Source organism: Priapulus caudatus, unplaced genomic scaffold (genome assembly GCF_000485595.1).
Source record: "Priapulus caudatus unplaced genomic scaffold, Priapulus_caudatus-5.0.1 Scaffold0, whole genome shotgun sequence".
Taxonomy (NCBI): domain Eukaryota; kingdom Metazoa; phylum Priapulida; class Priapulimorpha; order Priapulimorphida; family Priapulidae; genus Priapulus; species Priapulus caudatus.
Window position 1 is genome coordinate 1,500,276 of NW_014577061.1, and position 22,560 is coordinate 1,522,835.

General features: G+C 45.7%; 1 protein-coding gene across 1 annotated transcript in view; it reads right to left on the bottom strand.

Annotated features, from left to right (window-relative positions):
* LOC106813160 (titin-like) overlaps positions 1 to 22,560 on the bottom strand; it is a 180,648-nt gene that overhangs the window by 67,596 nt on the left and 90,492 nt on the right. Inside the window, exons 126-162 of the mRNA XM_014817590.1 lie at positions 21,263 to 21,374; positions 20,563 to 20,862; positions 19,842 to 20,144; positions 19,222 to 19,494; positions 18,421 to 18,720; positions 17,724 to 18,026; positions 17,234 to 17,515; positions 16,693 to 16,798; positions 16,242 to 16,441; positions 15,837 to 16,009; positions 15,337 to 15,466; positions 14,891 to 15,193; positions 14,465 to 14,746; positions 13,819 to 14,118; positions 13,174 to 13,476; positions 12,463 to 12,738; positions 11,968 to 12,267; positions 10,752 to 10,831; positions 10,155 to 10,300; positions 9,654 to 9,781; positions 9,275 to 9,380; positions 8,710 to 8,906; positions 8,316 to 8,488; positions 7,786 to 7,915; positions 6,914 to 7,216; positions 6,454 to 6,573; positions 6,083 to 6,244; positions 5,623 to 5,928; positions 5,068 to 5,370; positions 4,637 to 4,781; positions 4,143 to 4,279; positions 3,472 to 3,771; positions 2,226 to 2,355; positions 1,806 to 1,975; positions 1,339 to 1,483; positions 823 to 963; positions 469 to 565 (exon numbers count right to left, since the gene is read on the bottom strand). Of these exons, the coding sequence (XP_014673076.1) occupies positions 469 to 565; positions 823 to 963; positions 1,339 to 1,483; positions 1,806 to 1,975; positions 2,226 to 2,355; positions 3,472 to 3,771; positions 4,143 to 4,279; positions 4,637 to 4,781; positions 5,068 to 5,370; positions 5,623 to 5,928; positions 6,083 to 6,244; positions 6,454 to 6,573; positions 6,914 to 7,216; positions 7,786 to 7,915; positions 8,316 to 8,488; positions 8,710 to 8,906; positions 9,275 to 9,380; positions 9,654 to 9,781; positions 10,155 to 10,300; positions 10,752 to 10,831; positions 11,968 to 12,267; positions 12,463 to 12,738; positions 13,174 to 13,476; positions 13,819 to 14,118; positions 14,465 to 14,746; positions 14,891 to 15,193; positions 15,337 to 15,466; positions 15,837 to 16,009; positions 16,242 to 16,441; positions 16,693 to 16,798; positions 17,234 to 17,515; positions 17,724 to 18,026; positions 18,421 to 18,720; positions 19,222 to 19,494; positions 19,842 to 20,144; positions 20,563 to 20,862; positions 21,263 to 21,374 (7,665 nt within the window). The remainder of the gene's footprint in view (positions 1 to 468; positions 566 to 822; positions 964 to 1,338; positions 1,484 to 1,805; positions 1,976 to 2,225; positions 2,356 to 3,471; positions 3,772 to 4,142; positions 4,280 to 4,636; positions 4,782 to 5,067; positions 5,371 to 5,622; positions 5,929 to 6,082; positions 6,245 to 6,453; positions 6,574 to 6,913; positions 7,217 to 7,785; positions 7,916 to 8,315; positions 8,489 to 8,709; positions 8,907 to 9,274; positions 9,381 to 9,653; positions 9,782 to 10,154; positions 10,301 to 10,751; positions 10,832 to 11,967; positions 12,268 to 12,462; positions 12,739 to 13,173; positions 13,477 to 13,818; positions 14,119 to 14,464; positions 14,747 to 14,890; positions 15,194 to 15,336; positions 15,467 to 15,836; positions 16,010 to 16,241; positions 16,442 to 16,692; positions 16,799 to 17,233; positions 17,516 to 17,723; positions 18,027 to 18,420; positions 18,721 to 19,221; positions 19,495 to 19,841; positions 20,145 to 20,562; positions 20,863 to 21,262; positions 21,375 to 22,560) is intronic.

The following is a 22,560-nucleotide window of genomic DNA, read 5'->3' on the forward strand; positions in this document are numbered from 1 at the left end:
CAGATCAGCCACGATCCCTTCTTCAACAGTGTCTCCTTCTCCACCGTGTAACTGAGCGCAAGACATGTGCTTGTTATATACCTCGACTAATCTTCAAAGCTCCTTTTCCCTTTCCGCTTATAGTATTCTCCCCCGTGCTTATGTACCACCTCTCCAGTGAAGTCGTCATAATCTTTCTGATGAGTACTGATATTCCGTTTCGTGATTCGATATTATTAGATTAAAATACGACTGGCCGTACGCCGATTGGCCAGACTAACTTGAATAGGAGACAAAAATTCATACAACTCCCGTGCTTCTAGTTTACTCAACTACCGTTAAATTTCACAAGTCCGAATTATTGTAAATTCAAGTCTTGTCTAGCATTCATTTACGTTAAGACTCATAGTAAAATAATCTCTTTGATCAACCACAAAATTGCTTTATTCAATAGTGAAAATAAAACGATACACATATCAAGTTACATACCGTCGATCTCCGCGTGCCTATCCAACGAACAGAAGTGACTGTCTCTTTAGTGACGTCGACACAACCATACGACGCCTTGGTGGCGAATCGTGGACATCTGAAAACGCAAAGCAAGGCCAGATAATTTACTTCCTTATATCGCTGCTTATCGACTGTTATTTACAAGAGGCCCACGGGTTACGTTATAGGCGCCGCGTTGGCTAACAGCGTGGTGGAAGAGTTGTTCTGAGCGTTGGCTGCCCCAGCTCATGTTAATTTAGAGCCGCATGCTCTACACAACGTATTGGTATTATCTCGTTATATATATATATATATATATATATATATATATATATGACGTCTTAATATCGGCACAGACCTGTCACTACGACAGACACGTTGGCGCTGTCGCGGCCGGAGCTGTTAACCAGTGTCAGCGTGTAAGTTCCACTGTCTCCTCGCTGTGCTTTGAAGTTGTCAAATAGAGTCGAAACGCTGGTATTCGTGACGACAAGCCTAGAAACGACAGAAAAGTTATATGCTAAGCTTAATTTGGCTTTCTTTACCGCTTCTCTCATTTTGCTGCGTATTCACCTTACAATAGATCATATATACAAACTCAAAGAGACATATATGTGAGTCTGTGATAAGATAATATGTCCGTAATAATCACGTCGGTTGTATAAATTCATTTATTACAAGTACTTATCACATCATGGTGTATCTTTCTTAAATTTATTACAAGAATTGACACGAGGTAAAGCGTTATTTTAACGTGGAAACCAATACCTTACCGCTAACCCTAATGGCAAAAATTAGGCAGAATTTATTAGGATTTATTAGAAATTATTTAGGCACGATGCACAGGTACTGCTATCGCCTGGCTCTCACCTCTCGGTCGTGTGTATAGCAATTCCGTCCTTGCTCCAGGTGATTTCTGGCATCGGCTCACCCTCATAGGAAACGTTGAACTGGTATGTCTGGCCCACCTTGCATGTAACGTCACGCATGCCTCTGTGATCGATCTTCGGTATAACTGCAAGGACGAAGCACACGCACACACATCACGGACATGCACTGAAGAGTAGTAATTCCAAAGTTCACAGACAACAGTGAAGACGTAGTTGCTCGTTACCGTGGTCGTAGAAACTCAGATCATAAAACCCATATCTCTATCAAAGTCGGGTTCGCTACGTGCGAGTTAAAATGTACAGAGGGCACGATATCCTTCAATGTTCACGTAGGAATTGGCGCAATAATATTCTGTCATCAAAATCATGAAAGGGAATTAGAAATCAGGGACGGGTAACATCTCTTGTTATTTGTGATGCAGACAGGTGTGTGGCAGACGGACTCACGGAATCTGGGCTTGGCAATAACGGGCACCGAAGTCTCGCTCGGCGCGCTGTGGCCCGCCTTGTTCACGGCCACGACTCTGAACTCGTACTGCACGCCCTCGGTGAGGTTTCGAACGGTGAAGCGAGCCTTGTCCTCGAACGTCTCTCCCGCGGTGGTCCAGCCAGTGAACCTGCGACAGCGCACGCGCGCACGCACGCAAAAAAAATGATGCGGGGAACCAAGATGGCCGCGGCCACCGTGCGTGTATAGTGATCTCACGGGATAGCTTACAGGATGTTTGGTTAGGATAAACCTATATTATGCAAACCTAGTGAGGGCAGTTAGCATCAACGGTTATTTTCAAGCACACGTGTCTACGGACATCCAGAACGTTGCCATCGCATGTATGATATTGCGCATAGATAAAAAGAAACACGTACTTGTCCTTCTTCTCGACGATATAGCTGGTGATAGGCGCACCACCATCGCTCTTCGGCTTGTCCCATGTTAGCTCAACGTGGTTCCTATCCCAATCCTCTGGCACTGGCTTTCCAGGTGCCTCTGGCTCATCTATATCACACAGGCGTACGTCACGCATCACAAACATCCTCACATAGTTACGTTTAATGCGACCCACTATTCATATTAACAACATCATATGCACTGTCGGTATGTAGCGCTAATGACATTTCATCTCGAAACGACCTATAATAGATTGTATTGTCTGCATGGCCGGTGGGTAGCTAACAATTACTCTGTACAACTAGTATAGCAACTAGTGTACACGCCGACGCTCAAGTATAGCAGACGATTGGTGACATAATATATTCGCCGGTACATTTTATTCTCTATAATCTGCAGTTCTCTAATACTCTATTCACGTACTCCTGTTCACATATATTCACACACAGCACGCACGCACGCACGCACGCATATATATATATATATATATATATATATATATATATATATTTATTTAATTTATTATATATATATATTTTATATATGAGCGCTGTATTTAATATAAGAGCAGTGCCCACCATATCGAGGTTTAGCTACGACAGTCCTGGTCGCCTCGCTTGGTTTGCCGGGTCCGGCCTTATTTACGGCTACGACGCGGAACTGGTACTCCATGTTTGGCCGGAGACCGCGAACAGTCCACCTGACCCCTGCGCCGGGCGACTCGGACACCTTGCTCCAGTTGAAGCTAAACTTCTCCTTCTTCTCGATGATGTAGCTGCTGATGGGGGCGCCACCGTCGCTGCGTGGCGCCGTCCAGCTGAGGTCGACGTGGTCTGTATCCCAGTCGTCGATCTCCGGCGTGCCTGGTGTGTCGGGCTCGTCTGCAAAACACACGCACGCGATCAAGGATGATGATACGTTGAAAAAGTTATTTTGAAAACGCATTTGCGTACATACGACTGTTTATTGCGTAACGCAAAAAAGTCAGTTATGGGCATTCAAACTCAGAACTTTTTGGTGATGGGTCACATCTTTTACACTTCTTGGACCTATTGACTGGCCTGATTACTTTTTAATTATTGAATTCATGTGATTGATACTCTTGCTGTGAAGACCCCGGGTGGTGCCTGATGACGACTAAGATAATTAATAAGATATTTAGATGATAGAGATAATTAGTGAAATCAAGAGTGCATATAAACATAAACCTTCTGTCGTACGTACCATACGGGTTCTTCGCTAATGTAGACTTCTCCGTCTGCAGCGGCTCAGACTCTCCCTCCGAGTTGATCGCCTTCACGCGGAAGTGGTATTCCTTGAGCGCGTCGAGCTTGGCGACTTTGTAGGAGGTGGCGCTGGTCGTGCCGACGTCTATCCAGCTGCCGCGCTGAACGTCCATCTTCTCGACTCGGTAGCTACCCACCTCAGCGCCGCCGTCATCCTTTGGCTTGTTCCACGTCAGGTGAACGCTGTTCTTTGTGACGTCGGCGACGCGGAGTGGTCCTTCGGGTGGCGACGACTTGTCTGCGTTTGAGATAGCGGTCGTAATTACGAACAGAACGAGGCGTCGGTCACTATAGTACCGTTAATGATGATATCAGGAGTGAATAATAACAGATTAATAGAATGATAGAGTATTAGAATTATATTAGTAGAATTATAGATCTATTATTATTCACTCCTGATGATATCTATACTGTATGTACGAGCAGTGGTTGGGATGAATTGGATGCTGGAGGGCGAGAATCAAGTATGCTACCTTTGTTCACGTCGGGTGGGTTTTATCGACGCTATATGTTCACAATAGATTGTTAATCGCATGTTTGCGATCATTTTCACCACATTCACAAAGCTTTCGGATGGTTATTAAACATATAGTACGTGTTTATACTCACCGACAACCTTGATAGTGCACTGTGCGCTGTCTGTGCCAGAGCTGTTTTTCACCTTGAGTACGCATCGTCCGCTATGCTCTCTCGTCGCCCTTCTAACTGTTAACTTCGTCCATTCTTCCGTTGTTGTTATGTCCGTTCTGCGATACAACATGCGGCGGGGATGAGAAGGTTGAATAGCTCATTTTGTTAGATATAGCGAGCTACCCAGTCAAACACGCTGCTTTAATCATAATCGCATCAGCAAGCCTTGCTCGTGAATATAACGGAAACCTTCCAGAATAATTTTTGAAATCGTGCCATGAACCATTCATAAAATTGAATAGTTTCATTCACTCGTGAAAATGAATTCCTTTATGAACCCGTTTCATTATCGTATCTTGGACACTGCAAGATTTGCATGAAACGCACTCGCATTTCGACAAAATAAAGACCCGCGATCAGTGACGATTTATATCGTTTTCCATAGCACGCTATGGTAACAAAGGTTATTATACTTCTGGTCTGATTTGAGTACAGTTCCCTCGACGCTCCATTCGACGTCCGGCGCTGGTTCACCACTGATGTGCACCTGCACGGTAAAGTCTTGTCCGACCTTGACACGTAGATCTCGCATGTCACCCTTGTTAATCTGGGGCGCGACTGTGAAATGAAACAACAGTAAAACACGAATAGAAGAGTGACCAATTCTGAAGCACGAGTAAAGATAAATATAAAAGCACTAACATACGATATGTAGTGACTCATGGCTGAGTGTACTACTAAATTTTTGATGCAATGAATTATTTTAACAATAATTAATTCGTCATTCAAATTCACTGTGATAACAACGTCAATATCGAAACGGTCAGATTTAATAAATTACTTCCGATAATGTACAAAGACGATTGTAAATATATCGTCGCCAGAGTCTCACGAGAAGTCTTACCATATCTGGCTTTGGCAACGACTTGTCTGGATGACTCGCTCGGCAGACTCGGTCCACCCTTGTTGACCGCAATGACGCGGAACTCATACTCCTTATTTTCGATAAGGCCAGACACTGTGCCACGACATTGAGCGGCCGGGACCTCCACAGCCTTGCTCCAGCTAATGCTAAACTTGTCCTTCTTCTCGATGACGTAGCCGGTGATGGGGGCGCCACCATCTTTGATCGGTGCCGTCCAGCTGAGGTCGACGTGGTCAGTATCCCAGTCTTCCACCTCTGGCTTGCCGGGTCTGTCTGGTTCGTCTGTTCATGAGACAAGAAAAGAAATTTAAATGGAAACATTAATAAGATGGCGTAGGATTGTAATATTCCACGTAATTTGGATATACGTATAAATATATATAAGGTCCTTAAGAGAACCTTTTTATTAAATAAGATGACCTAGTCGGCACCAACTATTAAACTTTTTCCCAGAGGAGGCTTGGTAAATATTACAATGAAAATAAAATGCACGGGCGACTTTTGCTCGTACACACAAGATGGCGCCACTCGTACCGTACGGATTCTTCGCCAGTGTCGACTGCGTCGTCTGCAGAGCATCGGACGTGCCGATCTTGTTGATGGCCCTGACCCGGAAGTGATAGCTGTGCTTCGCCTGCAGACGAGTGACGGTCGTGGACGTCGACGTCGCCTCCTGGACGACGTGCCAGTCGCCGTGCAGCGACGTCATGTCGCGTGACTCGACGACGTAGTGCGCGATCCTGTCGCCGCCGTCGTCTTCGGGAGCCTTCCACGTCAGCGTGCAGCTGTCCTCCATGACGTCACGCACCTCGAGCGGTCCGCGTGGCGTCGACGGTTTGTCTGCGTGGGGCGACAACGTGCGGGGGGTGCGTTAGTGATTTTTTAATATATGAGAATGATATCATATGAAAATATATAATCTACACGCACATTGCTATTCTACACGCGTCACTACGCTACACGCATCGCTACCCTACACACACATCGTGCCTACCTTTCACCGTGACAGTGACGCTGCACTCGTCGGTACCGGAGTCGTTTTTCACCTGCAGTCTGTAGGTACCAGCGTGACTGCGCTCTACCCGTTTCACAGTCACTATCGTCTTGTCATCGGTCGTCTTGATAGAGACGCCGTCTGTCAAGCGGATCTTGCTGTCTGCAAGGGGCACGTGCACGGAAAAGCTTTAGTGAGAAACTCGGACTAAACTTCGTGCGATAGACGGATCAGAGTGTGCAAGTTGGTATGGCCGGATACTCTGTGCTTCTGTTCGAGTTTTTATTCGAAGACTTATCCCATGACAAATATATACGTGATTTGTACAACGATGTTCATTAGACGATTGTGAAGCATGCAACCGGTCGTACCGTTAAGTGTCCACAACACGTCTGGTGCTGGTTCTCCACTGATAGGAACCTCAAACGACAGGATCTGGCCAACCTTAAGCTGCTTATCCTCCATCGCCATTTTGCCAATCTTCGGTGCAACTAAAATGGGTAACAAGTGTTTGTTTGTTAGAATTAATATATCCCAACGTTCCGTATTGAAATGTTCAGGTGGGGTTTGCTACATGAGAACCCGAACTTTTAAAAATATCGTTCTATTGACTTTTTATGCGATACTAATCTTCACAAATTAGCACAACTTCCAGGTTCTATATGAACAAGCATCTTTCTGCCCAATACCTATAAAATATACCAAAAACCCCGCTGCAACCCCACATGCGGTAAGACCCTACCATCCACCACATTTTTATGTCACGACAACCACGACGAAATTACGCCATACTAAAAACGAAACAGCTTGCTGATAAGAGTGAACCCTCACCGTATCTAGCCTTGACCAGTACGGGCGCGGACGGCAGGCTGGGTTCACCGGGTCCGGCCTTGTTGACCGCCATCACACGGAACTCGTACTCCGAACCCGTGTCCAGTCCGTCGACGGAAGCCTTGAGTGCCGTAGCCGGAAGTGTCAGCGCCTTCGTCCACGACGCGCTGAACTTGTCCTTCTTGCCGACCATGTAGCCGGAAATCGGCGATCCACCGTCGCTGTCCGGCGCCGTCCACGACAACTCAACGTGACCCTCGTCCCAGTCGAGTATCTTCGGTTGTCCGGGTTTGCTCGGGGGATCTACGGCGGAGGGAGCACGTCAGTATCAATGTATCATAGAATCCGCGGGCAATCACCCTGCGTCCAGTACACATGTACATGTTTGTGACACATTGAATAGTGACTGTGCGCATAAAGGTGAGTGTTAACCATCCAATTTAACATCCGTTAGAAAGTAGTTTTGTTTGAACTGTATTGTGTTTAAATTCCAGTAAAAGAAAATCTCAAATCAGGAGTGGATATGGATGTGAATATGGATATGGATCATGAGTTGACGTACGATGCACATAAATGTTCATTCGCGAATAACACAATAACATAATATTTTATTAATTTAATTGAAATAAAATAGTATATATTATATATATTATGTAATATAATATATGTACAATATTGTCAATTTATATTATTATTAATATGTATATAGGTATATATATATTATATAAGTGCGTGTGTGTGCGTGTGTGTGAGTGTGTGTATGTGTGTGCGTGTGGTGCGTGCTTGCATGTGTGGGTATGTGGAACATAATTTAATTTAATCGCGAACACAGTGATAATTGGCGATGAGCTAAAGAAGCCAACAGCGCTTACCGTACGGTAGTTTGGCGAACACGGAGCGGGATGCATGGCTGGGCGGACTAGGACCCGCAGCATTGTTTGCGATGACTCTGTACTCATACTCGTGTCCTTCGCTAACAGACTCATCCCTGAAGGTCAGCTCCTACAATGGTGATGAAAGAAGAAGGTCAGAGTCGGTACATGCAGCGCGAGAACGCATATATTTGACGCGCGATATGCGTAATACATGCGGTGTATCCAAACACTAGAGCCATAACAAAGGCTCAGGTCCTGAATCGAACCTACCCAGAATATAGTACAGCCACATGCACACACAGCGATACAATTTGCGCATTATTTAATTATTCTTTATTAAGCCTCGATATGCCTGCATTTACTTGGTATATAGTGGTATATACATATAGTGATGAGGTAGCCTTTAAGTGAAGAAAGCGTAATGTATCCCCACGTATAAATAACTATAAAATTGCTATATTAACAAAATCAATGCGTAATTGCACCAAACATAATTATAAATATGTTACATATGCGCGCATATTTACCTTCACCACAAACTTGTTAGCCTTCATCCAGCGTGTGGACATCTTCTCCTTCCGCTCCACGTCGTAGCCAGTAATGGGGGCGCCACCGTCGTCTGAGGGCGCCGACCAGTGAATGGTAATGTGATGCTTTGCCTGATCGTCAATCTCAGGGCATCCTGGTGCACGCGGCTCGTCTATAAACAACCACACATTGTCCATTCACGGTCACTTCGCTGGGACCATTATTTACAGTATTATTTACTATACTGCTACTTATTTACGTGTGTTTGTGTTACGTCCAGTTACGGCGTCGTCAAGACCAACGTTAAGACTTTTATTGTTTCCGGCCCAGAAATTTGTATTTAAAATTTTTTTGTTTTTAAAGCGGCCTCTAGGACATCGCGGCTCGGCTCACCATACGGGTTCTTCACCAGCGTCGGCTCCTCCGTCTCCAGCGGCGCCGACATGCCGTTGGCGTTCTCGGCCGTGACCCGGAAGTCGTACTCGGCTAGCTCGTTCAGCTTCGTCACCGTGTACGAGGTTCCCTGCGCGTAGTTGCTGATGGCCAGCCACGATCCCTTCTTCACTTGTCTCTTCTCCACCGTGTACGAGCTGCAAGACATGTGCTTGTATATACCTCGACAATCCTTCATAGCTCCTTCTTCCTCTTCCGCTTATAGTATTCTCCCCGTGCTTATACCCCTCTCCAGTAAGTCGTCATATCTTTCTATGATACTGATATCCTTTCTGATTCGATATTATTGATTAAAATACGACTGGCTACGCCGATTTGCAGACAACTGAATATAGACAAAAAATTTCATCAACCCGTGCTTCCTAGTTTACTCAAACCGTTAATCACATCCGAATTATTTAAATTCAAGTTGTTCTTGCATTCAATTTACGTTAAGACTATAAGTAAAATTATATTCTTTGATCACCACAAAATTGCTTTATTCAATAGTGAAATAAAAACATACACAATATCAGTTCCACCGTCATCCTCCGGTGCCTTCCACGACAAAGTGACTGTCTCTTTAGTGACGTCAGACACAACCAACGGACCCTTGGGTGGCGATGGGACATCTGAAAACGCAAGCAAGGCAATAATTTTACTCCTTATATCTGCTGCTTATCGACTGTTAATTACAAGAGCCACACGGGTACGTTAAGGCGCCGCGGTTGGCTACACGTGGTGGAGAGTTTTCTGGAGGCGTTGGCTGCCCCAGCTCATGTTAATTTAGAGCCGCATGCTCTACACAACGTATTGGTATTATCTCGTTATATATATATATATATATATATATACTATATAGATATTAATGACGTCTAGATATCGGCACAGACCGTGTAACTTACAACAGACACGTTGGCGCTGTCGCGGCCGAGCTGTTAACCAGTGTGAGCGTGTAAGTTCCACTGTCTCCTCGCTGTGCTTTGAAGTTGTCATAATAGAGTCGAAACGCTTGGTATTCGTGACGACAAGCCTAGAAACGACAGAAAAGTTATATGCTAAGCTTAATTTGGCTTCTTTACACGCTTCTCTCATTTTGCTGCGTATTCACCTACAATAGATCATATATACAAACTCAAAGAGACGACATATATGTGAGTCTGTGATAAGATAATATGTCCGTAATAATCACGTCGGTGTATAAATTCATTTATTACAATACTTATCACATCATGGTGTATCTTTCTTAAATTTATTACAAGAATTGACACGAGGTAAAGCGTTATTTTAACGTGGAAACCAATACCTTACCGCTAACCCTAATGGCAAAAATTAGGCAGAATTTATTAGGATTTATAGAAATTATTAGGCACGATGCACAGGTACTGCTATCGCCTGGCTCTCACCTCTCGGTCGTGTGTATAGCAATTCCGTCCTTGCTCCAGGTGATTTCTGGCATCGGCTCACCCTCATAGGAAACGTTGAACTTGGTATGTCTGGCCCACTTGCATGTAACGTCACGCATTCCTCTGTGATCATTATCTCGGTATAACTGCAAGGACGAGGCACAGCGCGGAACACACATCACGCGGACATGCCACAGCTGAAGAGTAGTAATTTCTCAAATTCACAGACAACAGTGAAGACGAGTAGTTGCTTCGTTACTGGTGGTCGCGAAACTTCAGATCATTAAAACCCATATCTCTAATTCAAAGTCGGGTTCGTACGTGGCGAGCTTAAAATGTACCAGAGGGCACGATATCTTTCAATGTTCACGTAGGGATGGCGCAATAATATTCTGTCATCAATAATCATGAAAGGAATTAGCAAAATCAGGGACGTGGTAACATCTGCTTGTTATTTGTGATGGCAGACAGGTGTCGCTTCGGCAGAACGGACCTCACGTAATCTGGGCTTGCGCAATAACGGGCAGCCGAAGCTCTCGCTCGGCGCGCTGGGCCCGCGCCTGTTCAAGCGGCGACGACGTCCCTGCAACTCGATACTGCACCCTCGGTGAGGTTTCGAACGGTGAAGCGAGCCTTGTCTCGGAACGTCTCTCCGCGGTGCGGTCCAGCGCAGGAACCTGCCGACAGCGCACGCGCGCACGCACAGCAAAAAAAATGATGGCGGGGAACCAAGCGATGCCGCGGCCACCGTTGCGTTGTATAGTGATCTCACGGATAGCTTACAGGATGTTTGGTTAGGAGTAAACCTATATTATGTCTAAACGCTAGTGAGGGCAGTTAGCATCAACGGGTCTTATTTATCAAGCCACACGTGTTACGGACATCGCAGAACGTTGGCCATCGCATGTATGATATTGCGCATCAGATAAAAAGAAACAGCCGTGACTGTGCTCTTTTTTTCTTTACTTTTTTGTCTTTCTTCTTGCTCGTAACGATATACTGGTGATAGGCGCACCGACCATGCGCTCTTCGGCTTGTCCCCAATGATTAACTCAACGTGGTTCCTATTTTTTCCAATCCTCCGGCACTTGCTAGCCGCGGAGGTTCCAGGTGCCTCTGGCCCCTCTATCTATGACTCACGACAGGCGTACTCGTCACCGGCATCACACATCCTTCACATATTGTTACGTTTAATGCGACCCCACTATTCATATTAACAACATCATATGCACGTGTCTGGTAATGTAGGCGGCTAATTGACATTCATCTCGAAATCGACCTTCATAATTAAGCGATGTTGTATTGCTGCATTGCGGTGGCGTTAGCTTAACAAATTACTTCTGTACAGACTAGTATAGGCAACTATGTAACACGCCGACAGCCTCCAAGTATAGGCAGACGATTGGTACCAGTAGATATTGACCTGCTCCACGCCGGTTCACGATTTTTATTCTCTATAATCTGCAGTTCTGCAATACTTCTATCACGTACGTCTCTGTTCAGCATATATTCACGACACAGCACCGGATCGACACACCCTGCGCCGACCAGCGCACCGCATATCAGATAGATATAGTTGAGTATATTTACTATACGGTATTATAGTACTCGCGCCTCCCAGCGGGTTGAAGTAAAGACAAATGTCATTTGTCATTTGTCATTTGTCATTGACATTTGTCATTATCAACCCCTGATATATATATATATATATATGAACTCGATGACCATTACATTTTTATTTAACGTTACTTAATTACCATGCAAATTATCGTGATAAATAAATATTTCCTATTTGAATTTGAATTTGACATACCATACGGGTTCTTCGCGAGCACCGGTCTCTCGGTCACCAGCACCGCAGACTCTCCCTCCGAGTTGACGGCCTTCACGCGGAAGTGGTATTCCTTGAGCGCGTCGAGCTTGAGCACGTTGATCGTAAGGTCGGACGTCGTGCCGGCCTCTGTCCACGTGCCGCGCGTCGTGTTCTGCTTCTCGACGGCGTAGTGCGTGATGTGGGCGCCACCGTCGTCGATCGGTTTCCTCCACGTGAGCACGGCGTTAGATTTGGTGACGTCGTGCACGTTAAGCGGTCCCTGCGGCGTGTCCGGCTTGTCTGTAACGGTCGCATTATGTCTCGTTATGACGGGCGAAGGAAACGGACTAGCACGCCTCGTATGTCTATGTATGTATGTTGATAGGATAGTTGATCAGGTTATCTATTCATCACTACATTCACGTTATTTTGTAATTTCTACCTTTCGCTGAAATTTAGTTAGGGTATTATAAAGGCACTCCATCTCTGACCTACCGACAACAGTAACGTTGGCCTGCACCGACTCGTGGCCAGAGCTGTTCTTCACGTGCAGCGTGTACATGCCGCTGTCCCCGCGCTGCGCAGGCGTCAGTTCAAATATAGCCGTCGTGTCCCTCGTCTCCATGGTAACCCGGTCAGATGGCGTCATTCCGTTGACGGTCCAGTGCACTTCCGGTGTCGGCTCACCACTGAAGCGCACCTTGAGACTTATCGTCTGCCCGACCTTCACCCTCATATCGCGCAGGTCACCCTTCTCGATCTTGGGCGCAACTGAAAATAGGAAAGTACCGTATATCAGAGTTCTGACTTGGTCGGTCGGATTTCTTGCGCCTGTAACGTACTGCGATAGGTATAGCGTTGCTTTGTGCATGTTAGGAACGTGCAAACAATGTCTACACCGTGCTATATGAATGGGTGCTGTCGTATTCAACTGCATTGCCAATAAGACCTGAAGTAGACCTTAGCCTGAAATCAAAACATTAAGCGTCTGCGTATGCTTGTAACATTCTGCGTTAAATAATGTTGTTGCATGGATGTTGCGATAAGTGTAAACTGTGTTTATAGCGTGCGTTATAGCTTGACGCATGGCCTTCTGCAAATACCTGGTCGTCGCATGAAATAATTCAAGCTTCGATACTATGTCAAATATTACTAATACGATAGCAGCAAATAAATAAACTATGCTCGCAAGAGCACCCGACGTACCATATCTGGATTTTGCGATGGCCGTCTTAGACGCTTCGCTCGGCGCGCCAGAACCTGCCTTGTTGATCGCCGTCACTCTGAACTGGTATTCCTTGTTCTCAATTAGATGAGAAATCGTGACCTTTCTCTGATCGGCAGGAACCTCGACAGCCGACGCCCATTTGATTACGAACTTGTCTCTTTTCTCGATGAGGTAGCTCGTGATCGGAGCACCTCCGTCACTCCTAGGCGCGGTCCAGCTAATGTCGATGTGGTCCTTGTCCCAGTCATCTATCACGGGCGCGTCGGGTTTGCCGGGTGGATCTAGAGGTATGTTGAATTGTTAGTCACAGGACGTCGCTCATATATTTTCTTTTTTCTTCATCATCATCTTCTTCTTTATATTAAAATTATTATTGTTATTATTATCTTTATATATTAAATATACTATTGTTGTTGCTGAGCGAATCTCTGCATGTAATTACATAGCTTTCGTGCGTAACACAAGAACGACAAAAATAACGTGAACTATACGTGACATAACGCGACGTGACGTGACGCGATATGACGTGACGCGACGTGACGCGACATGACGTGACGCGACATGACGTGACGTGTCATGACGCGACGTGACGTGACGTGACGAGGAGAGGAGGCGGCGCGTACCGTACGGGTTCTTCGCCAGCGTCGCGCTCTTCGTGTCCAGCGCCTCGGACTGGCCGACCTTGTTGACTGCCCTCACGCGGAACTGGTAGCTGTGCTTCGCCTGCAGCTTCTGGATGCCCAGCGTCAGCTCGTTCGTCTGCTCCACCGTCTGCCACTCTCTGTGCGCGAGATCGCGCTGCTCGACGAGGTAGTGCGTGATCTTCTCTCCTCCGTCGCTCTCGGGAGCCCTCCACGAGATCGTGCAGCTGTCCTCCATGACGTCACGCACGTCGAGCGGTCCGCGAGGCGGCGACGGTTTGTCTGTGTGGGGCGAAAACATTCCCAGTGTAGTTTTCAGCATTAACTTATGTTTAATTAGCTATCATAATTTTAATTATTATCACATAAAAATGTATAAGCTACAAATATACTATAACTTAGAAGAAAAATACTTTGCAAAGAGTCGCAAGGAGAAATTACAGCAAACAGCAAACGCAGGTAAATGCACGGTACTGCTTTTTTAACGAGTGGGATATTTAGTGTGGAGTTTTTATAGTGAACATAACTGAATCAAAAAGGTAAACGGGATCGAAATTGACTTAAAGATGGGCAGTCTCAAAACGGCACGGTGCTTTACATATGAAAATACAACAAAGGTATTCATTACCTCTGACAATGACATCGGCGGAGTGCGAATCGGTACCCGATCCATTTGTTAAGGTGAGCGTGTACGCTCCGGCATCGTTCGCCTCCACTGGTTTAATGATGATCCTAGCCTTGCCCTCGACGTTGGCGATAGTGACTCTCTTACTCGGCTGTATCGTCCTGCCATTCAAACTCCAGGCGACCTCTGGTGCGGGCTCGCCGCTAATGGGAACCTCAAACTCTAGCGTCTGTCCTACCTTCAGGTTCTGGTCTGTCATCACATTCTTGTAGATCTTGGGTATTACTGTAGTGGACAATTTTTGGATTAGAGTGGGGCTATGGAAAACGAAGTGCAATCTTACATGTAGTGAGATACAGACGTATAGATGACGCCATAGAAAACAAGTGAAAATGCAGTTGTGTGAATGTCCCGCGTGAAAGTACCCACCGTATCTGGGCTTCACCAGAATCGGAGATGAGGATGAGCTTGGCTTCCCGGGTCCTGCCTTGTTGACCGCCAGGATTCTGAACTCGTACTCTGTTCCGCTTGTGACATCCGTCACCGAGGAGCTCAGCTGGTCGGCTGGTACGCTCGCAGCCTTGCTCCAGCTCACGCCAAACTTTTCCTTCTTCTCGATGATGTAGGCGGTGATGGGGGCGCCACCGTCGCTTGTGGGAACCTTCCATACGAGGTCGACGTGGTTTTCGTCCCAGTCGGCGATTTCCGGTGCGCCTGGTTCACCTGGCGGATCTACGGAGAGGACAACACGTTTTGTGCTAATACGTGGCATTTACAGCACGACAGTAGCAGCAAGAAACATTAGGCACGTGTGCTGTGTTCTATCACTCACCTCGCACGTTAAAGGTATGTTTCAGTGGACGCATGTCACTTACCATATGGAGGCTTTGCAGCGACCAGCCGAGAGTTATTGCCTGGCGGACTGGGTCCGGCAGCATTGATCGCAACGATTCTGTACTGATACTCCTGACCTTCCCTCACAGTTTCATCTCTGTACTGCAGATCCTACAATTGCCAACGAAAATACATGAATAATTATTGTTACACATTGCGAATAATTTTCATTTCGTACATGAAGTAAATACATTAGATGAATAAATAAATGAATGAATAAATAAATAAATAAACAAACGAATAAACAAACAAAAAATACGATAATATATATTACTTATTCACCACACTTCAAATATATTACTAATTCCAATGTACTAACTGAATCTGTAGACTGTACAAAAGAACGTGGCTTGTCATCGATGTTAATGGGGGTACGAAGAAGATTATATGAGCGTGGTAACCAATATATAAAATATAATCAAAATACATGGAGATAATAAGCGAGCACATTTGATATACCCGTGTGTGTTTAGAAGCGTACCTTGACTGGGGACTTGTTGACCTGTGTCCAGCGGCTGCTAATTCTCTCCTTCCTCTCTATGTTGTAGCCGGTGATCGGGCTGCCACCATCATTGGACGGCGGTGCCCACGCTATCGTGATGTGAGTCTTATCAGGCTCTATGATCTCAGGCGTACCCGGAGCCAGTGGCTCATCTGCAATCATGCAATATATAACAGAGCGTAAACCAAGATTAAAGGATAAATGTCTGCAAGGGTACATTCTACGTGGCACGTCTACTATCGTTACGGATGTTGAAACTTTTAGCAATAGTTTTTCTTAAAACATAGATTAACATTAGCATTAAACCAGATGGATTGAATAAACTAGATAGATTAACGTTAGCATTAGATATACTTATGACTACACTCGCTGATAGATCCGCACCGTATGGATTCTTTGCTTTCACCGGTTTGTCGGTATCTAACGACGCGGAGAGTCCGTTGGCATTTTCGGCCATCACGCGGAACTCGTATTCTGTTCCCTCGTTGAGCTTAGTCACTGTGAAGGAGGTTCCTTGCACAAATTTGTTAGCGGCAACCCAGAAGTGGCCCGCTCCTTTGATTTTCTTCTCAACCGTGTATGAGCTGTAAATGAATTGGGTCCGATGCAATACAGTTTTATGTGTAATTAAAGTGTTTCATACGTATATATATATATATATATATATATATATATATTTATATATATATATATATAAGATCTCTTGAAATAAGTGCTCTTGAACCAGTGCTCTGAAATCAGCGCTCAATTCATCTCTTGAATCAAACTTTATATTGGAACCAAAATGGTAAACGTACGAAACAGACATTCCAGCTTAGAATGAAATACAGCTTACACAATATCTGTGCCACCGTTATCCTCCGGTGTGTTCCAGCGGAGGGTGACGGATTCTTTGGTGACGTCGGATACCTCCAGGGGACCACGTGGTGGGCTAGGTACGTCTGCGGGAAATAGAAACATGGAACGACCCAATATTTAATTCACGATTTTTCATAAACTAAACAAGTGATGTGATCGTGTCGAAAGATGCCCCCTGCAAATGATGACGTCAGGATCTGATTAAAGTTTAGGCTCAAAGTAAGTAAGTTAACTTGAGGCTCAAATTCGTCACAGAGCATAAAATGAGCTATAAAGAGAGAGCGAGAGAGAGAGAGAGAGAGAGAGAGAGAGAGAGAGAGAGAGAGAGAGAGAGAGAGAGAGAGAGAGAGATGGGGGGAGAGTAACACGATTTGTTGAAATTCATCCGAGAATCCAATGGCACCACGCCGACACAGGAAACCAAACGTGATATCAAAAGACAGACTAGGACGGGATTCCCCCACCAGACATGCTGTCAACTAACTCGCGTGCGTTGCCACCGCTGCCAGCAGTCTCACCTGTCACGGTGACGTTGATAGAGGCGGAGTCGCGACCAGTGTCGTTGGTGAGTGTCACCGTGTAAACGCCGCTGTCTTGACGCTCGGCGCCATGAATGTCCACGTCGCTCGTATCGCTCATGTTCAGTATCGACACGCGCTTCGACTGCGTCATGGCGGTGCCCTCGTGCGTCCACAGTATCTCGGGCGTCGGCTCGCCAACGAAGGGAACCTTGAACTTCAGGGACTGACCGACTCTGATATTGACGTCGTTCAAGTTGCGCTTGTCGATCTTAGGCGCAACTGCAAGGAAATGAGAGAGGATGATGAATTACTATTATTATGATAAATGTAAACGTACGGAAAATACGGCATTGGCAATAAGTCGATAGATTGCAGGCCATTGTTTCATTATTATTATTATTATTAATATTATTATTATTATATTATTTGTATAAACGTCAGAAAAAATGACATCATCGGTGTAACATCAGGGCGACAGTTCGCATACCATATCGCGCCTTGGCAATAATGGTTTTCGATGCGTCGCTGGGTTGACTCGGTCCTGCCTTGTTCACGGCCTTAACCCTGAACGTATACTCCTGTCCCTCGCTTAGACCACGCACGGTGAAGCAGGTCTTGTCATCGAGTGTCTCAGAGACCGTGCTGAAGCTGCTACTGTATCTGTCCTTGCGCTCGATGATGTAGTTTGTGATGGGGGCGCCACCGTCGCTGTTCGGCTTCGTCCACGCGAGGTCGATGTGGTCAACATCCCAGTCTTCCGCCTCCGGCGCACCAGGTGCGTCTGGCTCATCTGGAGAACAAGAACAAATTGATAGCCATTAGCAATAATGATGACAAAATAGGGTTTTCCTATAACAGCGTAATAACATCGTAAGTTACCGCAATAGTACATAGGAATATGGTACAGTAATAGTAGGGCCTACATTGCTATATGGTATAGTAATAGTATTTCTCAGTACGTAGTGTATTTTATTGTATAAAAATGAAGTTCGGTGGAATATTGTTAAAGTTTAAAGTTATGTTTAAACTAAATGATCGCTACTAAACATTAACAGCTATGATAATAAACGCAACCAATCTTCCTATCATATATGTATGTCATTAACGATATGTCATTAACGTTCTATCACGTCAACAGTTAAAAGTTTGAAAACACGTCTCGCGGCGCGTTAAGGCATACGTACCGTACGGGTTCTTCGCCAATGTCGGCATCTCCGTCTGCAGTGGCACGGACTCTCCCTCCGAGTTGACGGCCTTCACGCGGAAGTGGAATTCCTTGAGCGCGTCAAGGTTCTTCACTTGGAAGGTAAGGTCGCGGCTTGTGCCAGCCTCTAGCCACGTGCCTCGCGTCGTATTCAGCTTCTCTACGACGTAGTGCGTGATGGAAGACCCACCGTCGTCACGTGGCTTCTTCCATTTCAGCACGCACGTGGTCTTGGTGACGTCAGAGACGGCGAGTGGGCCTTCTGGTGGCTCTGGTTTGTCTGCAAACGAACGAGGTGATAGGAATTCGCGTGGTGTACCCAGGCTAATTGCGCTCACGTTTAATTTGTTGCAACGACTACACCGACATATTAAAAAGGGTGAAATTAATAACAGAATCCACATTAAGCTACTCGGTTATAGTTGAATCTTACTAGCAACAGGCAATTCTGTCTATATACTTCTTTTTATGGAACTGCAATTTTAAGCTACCTTTCTGATTATTTGTTATATACTGTCTGAAGATTGCGGCGACGCAAATTCTGATAGGATCTGATAAAGCTCGCGATTTAGCGCGTGCATTTGAATTTAGCGCTGTGTTATAGCGATTGATGCAATACCCGAGGCCTGCTGATCAGTGAAGCTCATCACGTGCAGTTATAAGTCTAAAATATAATAACATTTGAGGTGAAGTGTCGTGCAAATGTTTGCGACATTTTAGACTTATGATAGTCACAGCTATTTATGATGTTTTTATGGCGATGGGCGGCTGCGACACGTACCGACGACGGTGACGGTGGCGGACACCGAGTCTGTGCCAGACCCATTCTTCGCTGTCAGCGTGTACTTTCCGGAGTGCTCCCTGACCGCACGAGCTACCTCCAACTTCGCCTCGCGTTCGGTCAGTTGCGTATAGGACGGCTGCACGGACTGACCGTTCACCGTCCACTCGACGTCCGGAATCGGTTCTCCGTTCAGCCGGACGCTGAACCGGATGGGCTGACCGACCTTGATGCGAAGGTCACGGAACGCCAGCTTGTCTATCTTCGGCGGAACTGAAACAAAACGGAAATAATCATCGTATGTGCGACATCCGTGATTTATGCTGTTTTCAAATACGTTTACCTGATATGACATAATATAATCATAATCATCATCATCATCATCATAATTATAGTAATAATAATAGTAATAATAATAATAATAATCATCATCATAATCATAATCATAATCATAATAATAATAATAATAATAATAATAATAATAATAATAGTGCTATCGAGTACAACGGGATACATCACGCCGACATCTATAGCTTGATACAACCCGCCGAAACGTAGCTGGTTACTCGTATTGTCTGTCGCTACCATGGTGACGACGACGCTCGCATGATGATAATTACCATATCTAGCCTTGGCAGTGACGAGCCTGGATGGTTCGCTGGGTGTGCCAGGTCCGGCCTTGTTCACTGCCACCACTCTGAACTGGTACTCCTTGTTTTCAATCAGATTCTGCACGGAGGCCTTCAGCTGAGACGCCGGCACTTCGAGAGCCTTGGTCCAGTTGATGCCGAACTTGTCCTTCTTCTCGATGATGTAGCTGCTGATGGGGGCGCGGCCGTCGTTCTTGGGTGCAGTCCAACTGATGACGACATGCTCCTTGTCCCAGTCTTCGATCTCTGGCTGGTTTGCAGGACCGGGAGGATCTGGTTGCCGATAAATAATTTAGTAGAGATTGATCAAGCAGAGAGGAATGTGGAGATCGGGCATGGTCAAACTAAGATTAAGTCAATGACATTTGTATTAGGAGTAAATCTGGTAAATCTGGCATAATCAGAGGTAATCTAAAATACAGCTAATGGCCGACATGAACTCCTCATGTTCTCACCTTCTTTACTATAATGGGGCCGAAATGTGTATTCTTTATTAAAATATAATTTTATAAAAATTTTAATAATTTATATTATTAAAAAAACATTCCCATTCAACCAGTGTGCATTATCAATCTATTGCGACCTTGCTCAAGATCTAGCTCCGTGTGGCACACACAGTATCGACAGCGTCACAGCAACACGCAATCCCCTCGACTGCTACGCGGGGGCGAAACGGCGGGAGGCCTCTTACCGTACGGATTCTTCGCCAGCGTCGCGTCTCGCGTCTGCGTCGGCTCGGACACGCCCACCTTGTTGACGGCCGACACGCGGAAGAAGTAGGAGTGCTTCGCCTGCAGCTTGCCGACGGCCAGCGTGCAGTCTGCCGACTCTCCGGCGCTGTGCCAGTCCGACCTCGTCACGTCGCGCCGCTCGACGATGTAGTGCGACACGGGCACGCCGTTGTCCGTCTCCGGCGGCTTCCAGCGCAGCGTGACACCGTCGGCCGTCACGTCGTAGACGTCTACCGGCGCGCGCGGCGGCGACGGCTTGTCTGGCGGAGGAAAGATGAATGAGAACGCGTGACGTGCGTATAGGGACAGTATGGAGTTGAAGTGGTCGGGTTTTTGCGGTAGGAGAAAATAGCAAACTGGCTGGAATTGTGTAACATCAACAAAACAACGACAGCAACAACAATCACAATAACAGCAATAACAACAACAGTTATTATTGTTATTAGTTTTATTATATTTTATCGTATGGCTGATGTTCATCTAGCTTCGTCTGGTGTATGATAAATGATTCGCTAAGCAGATGTAAATCTCGAATCTTCGTGAGCGGAAAGAAACCATGAATTGAAACATCTCGTGAGAATGGAATTGTGTTTGGCACTGTTTGCACCGGGGAATATCTGCTTGCTCACGTCTATTCCCGCGACCTAATACTCTACTCACCGACGACAGTAATGTAGACGGAGTGGGAGACCTCCCCGGATGCGTTCCTTAGGGTGAGACCGTACGCGCCGTCTTCGCTCCTCGTCGCATTCTTGATGCTGAGATGAGTGCTCTGCGTGAAACACAGCGGCGTTAGTAACACATAGTCGGTCGTAACTCCGGTGCGGTCGTTCCCCCGCACCCGGTTTATCATCGGACGCTCGCAAGATGACTTACTGAAGTTACGCGAACAAGTAGCTCACGGAATTTAGACTGTATTAATTAACGTTGTATTGCTCAATTTATGGCGCTTAGAACAATCTATAACTTGTAGCTTATAATGCGGTTGAGATCTTTACGTGAGAGATAATCAGTTCATAGTCGCTTTAGCTCAACCCAGGAGAATCTTACAAACAATAGATCTTTGTCATCATGCATATAGCTCTCTAAAACGATCTTAACGAATTAGGCGTAGACATTTCCTCTTGCATAGACAGAAGCAAGAGAGAAGCTACAGCACGATGCACACTTATCGAGGTCAATGTCAGTAGACCAACACAGACATACACGCGAGAAACATAATCACAGTATAGTCAGCATTAGCGCTGCATGACCACATGATGTTTTCAGCCACGGGAGACGGCGCGGCATTTGCCTTTGCTGTGACCAAGTCTGCAAAGTCTCGTGGAAGACACGTGAAAGTTGGGAGCGTCGTGAAAACATTGGGGGGTATAATTATATTTAACAGTGCTATAAATTGTATACATATCGAAGGCATTACAGGTGTAAATATAGGATGCTTATAGGATGAGAGAAAGACATAGATGCGCGAGAAAGCAAATAAGAGAGCGAAAGAGAGAGAGAGAGAGAGAGAGTGTGAGAGAGGGATGAATGATGTGTGAATGAATATATGGATGGACGGACGGACGGACGAACAGACAGACAGATAGACAGACAGGCAGGCAGGCAGGCAGACAGACAGACAGACAGACAGACAGACAGACAGACAGACAGACAGACAGACAGACAGACAGACAGACAGACAGACAGACAGACAAACAGACAGACAGACAGTCAGGCAGAAAGACGGACGGACGGACGGACGGACAGACGGACGGACGGACGGACGGATAGACAGACAGCTCGATAGATAGATAGATAAATAGATAGATAGAGTGACGATTACGGAAATACAGAAAGAGAAAAAGAGCAAGTCATATAACCGATATATATATATATATATATATATATATATATATATATATATAGAGAGAGAGAGAGAGAGAGAGAGAGAGAGAGAGAGAGAGAGAGAGAGAGAG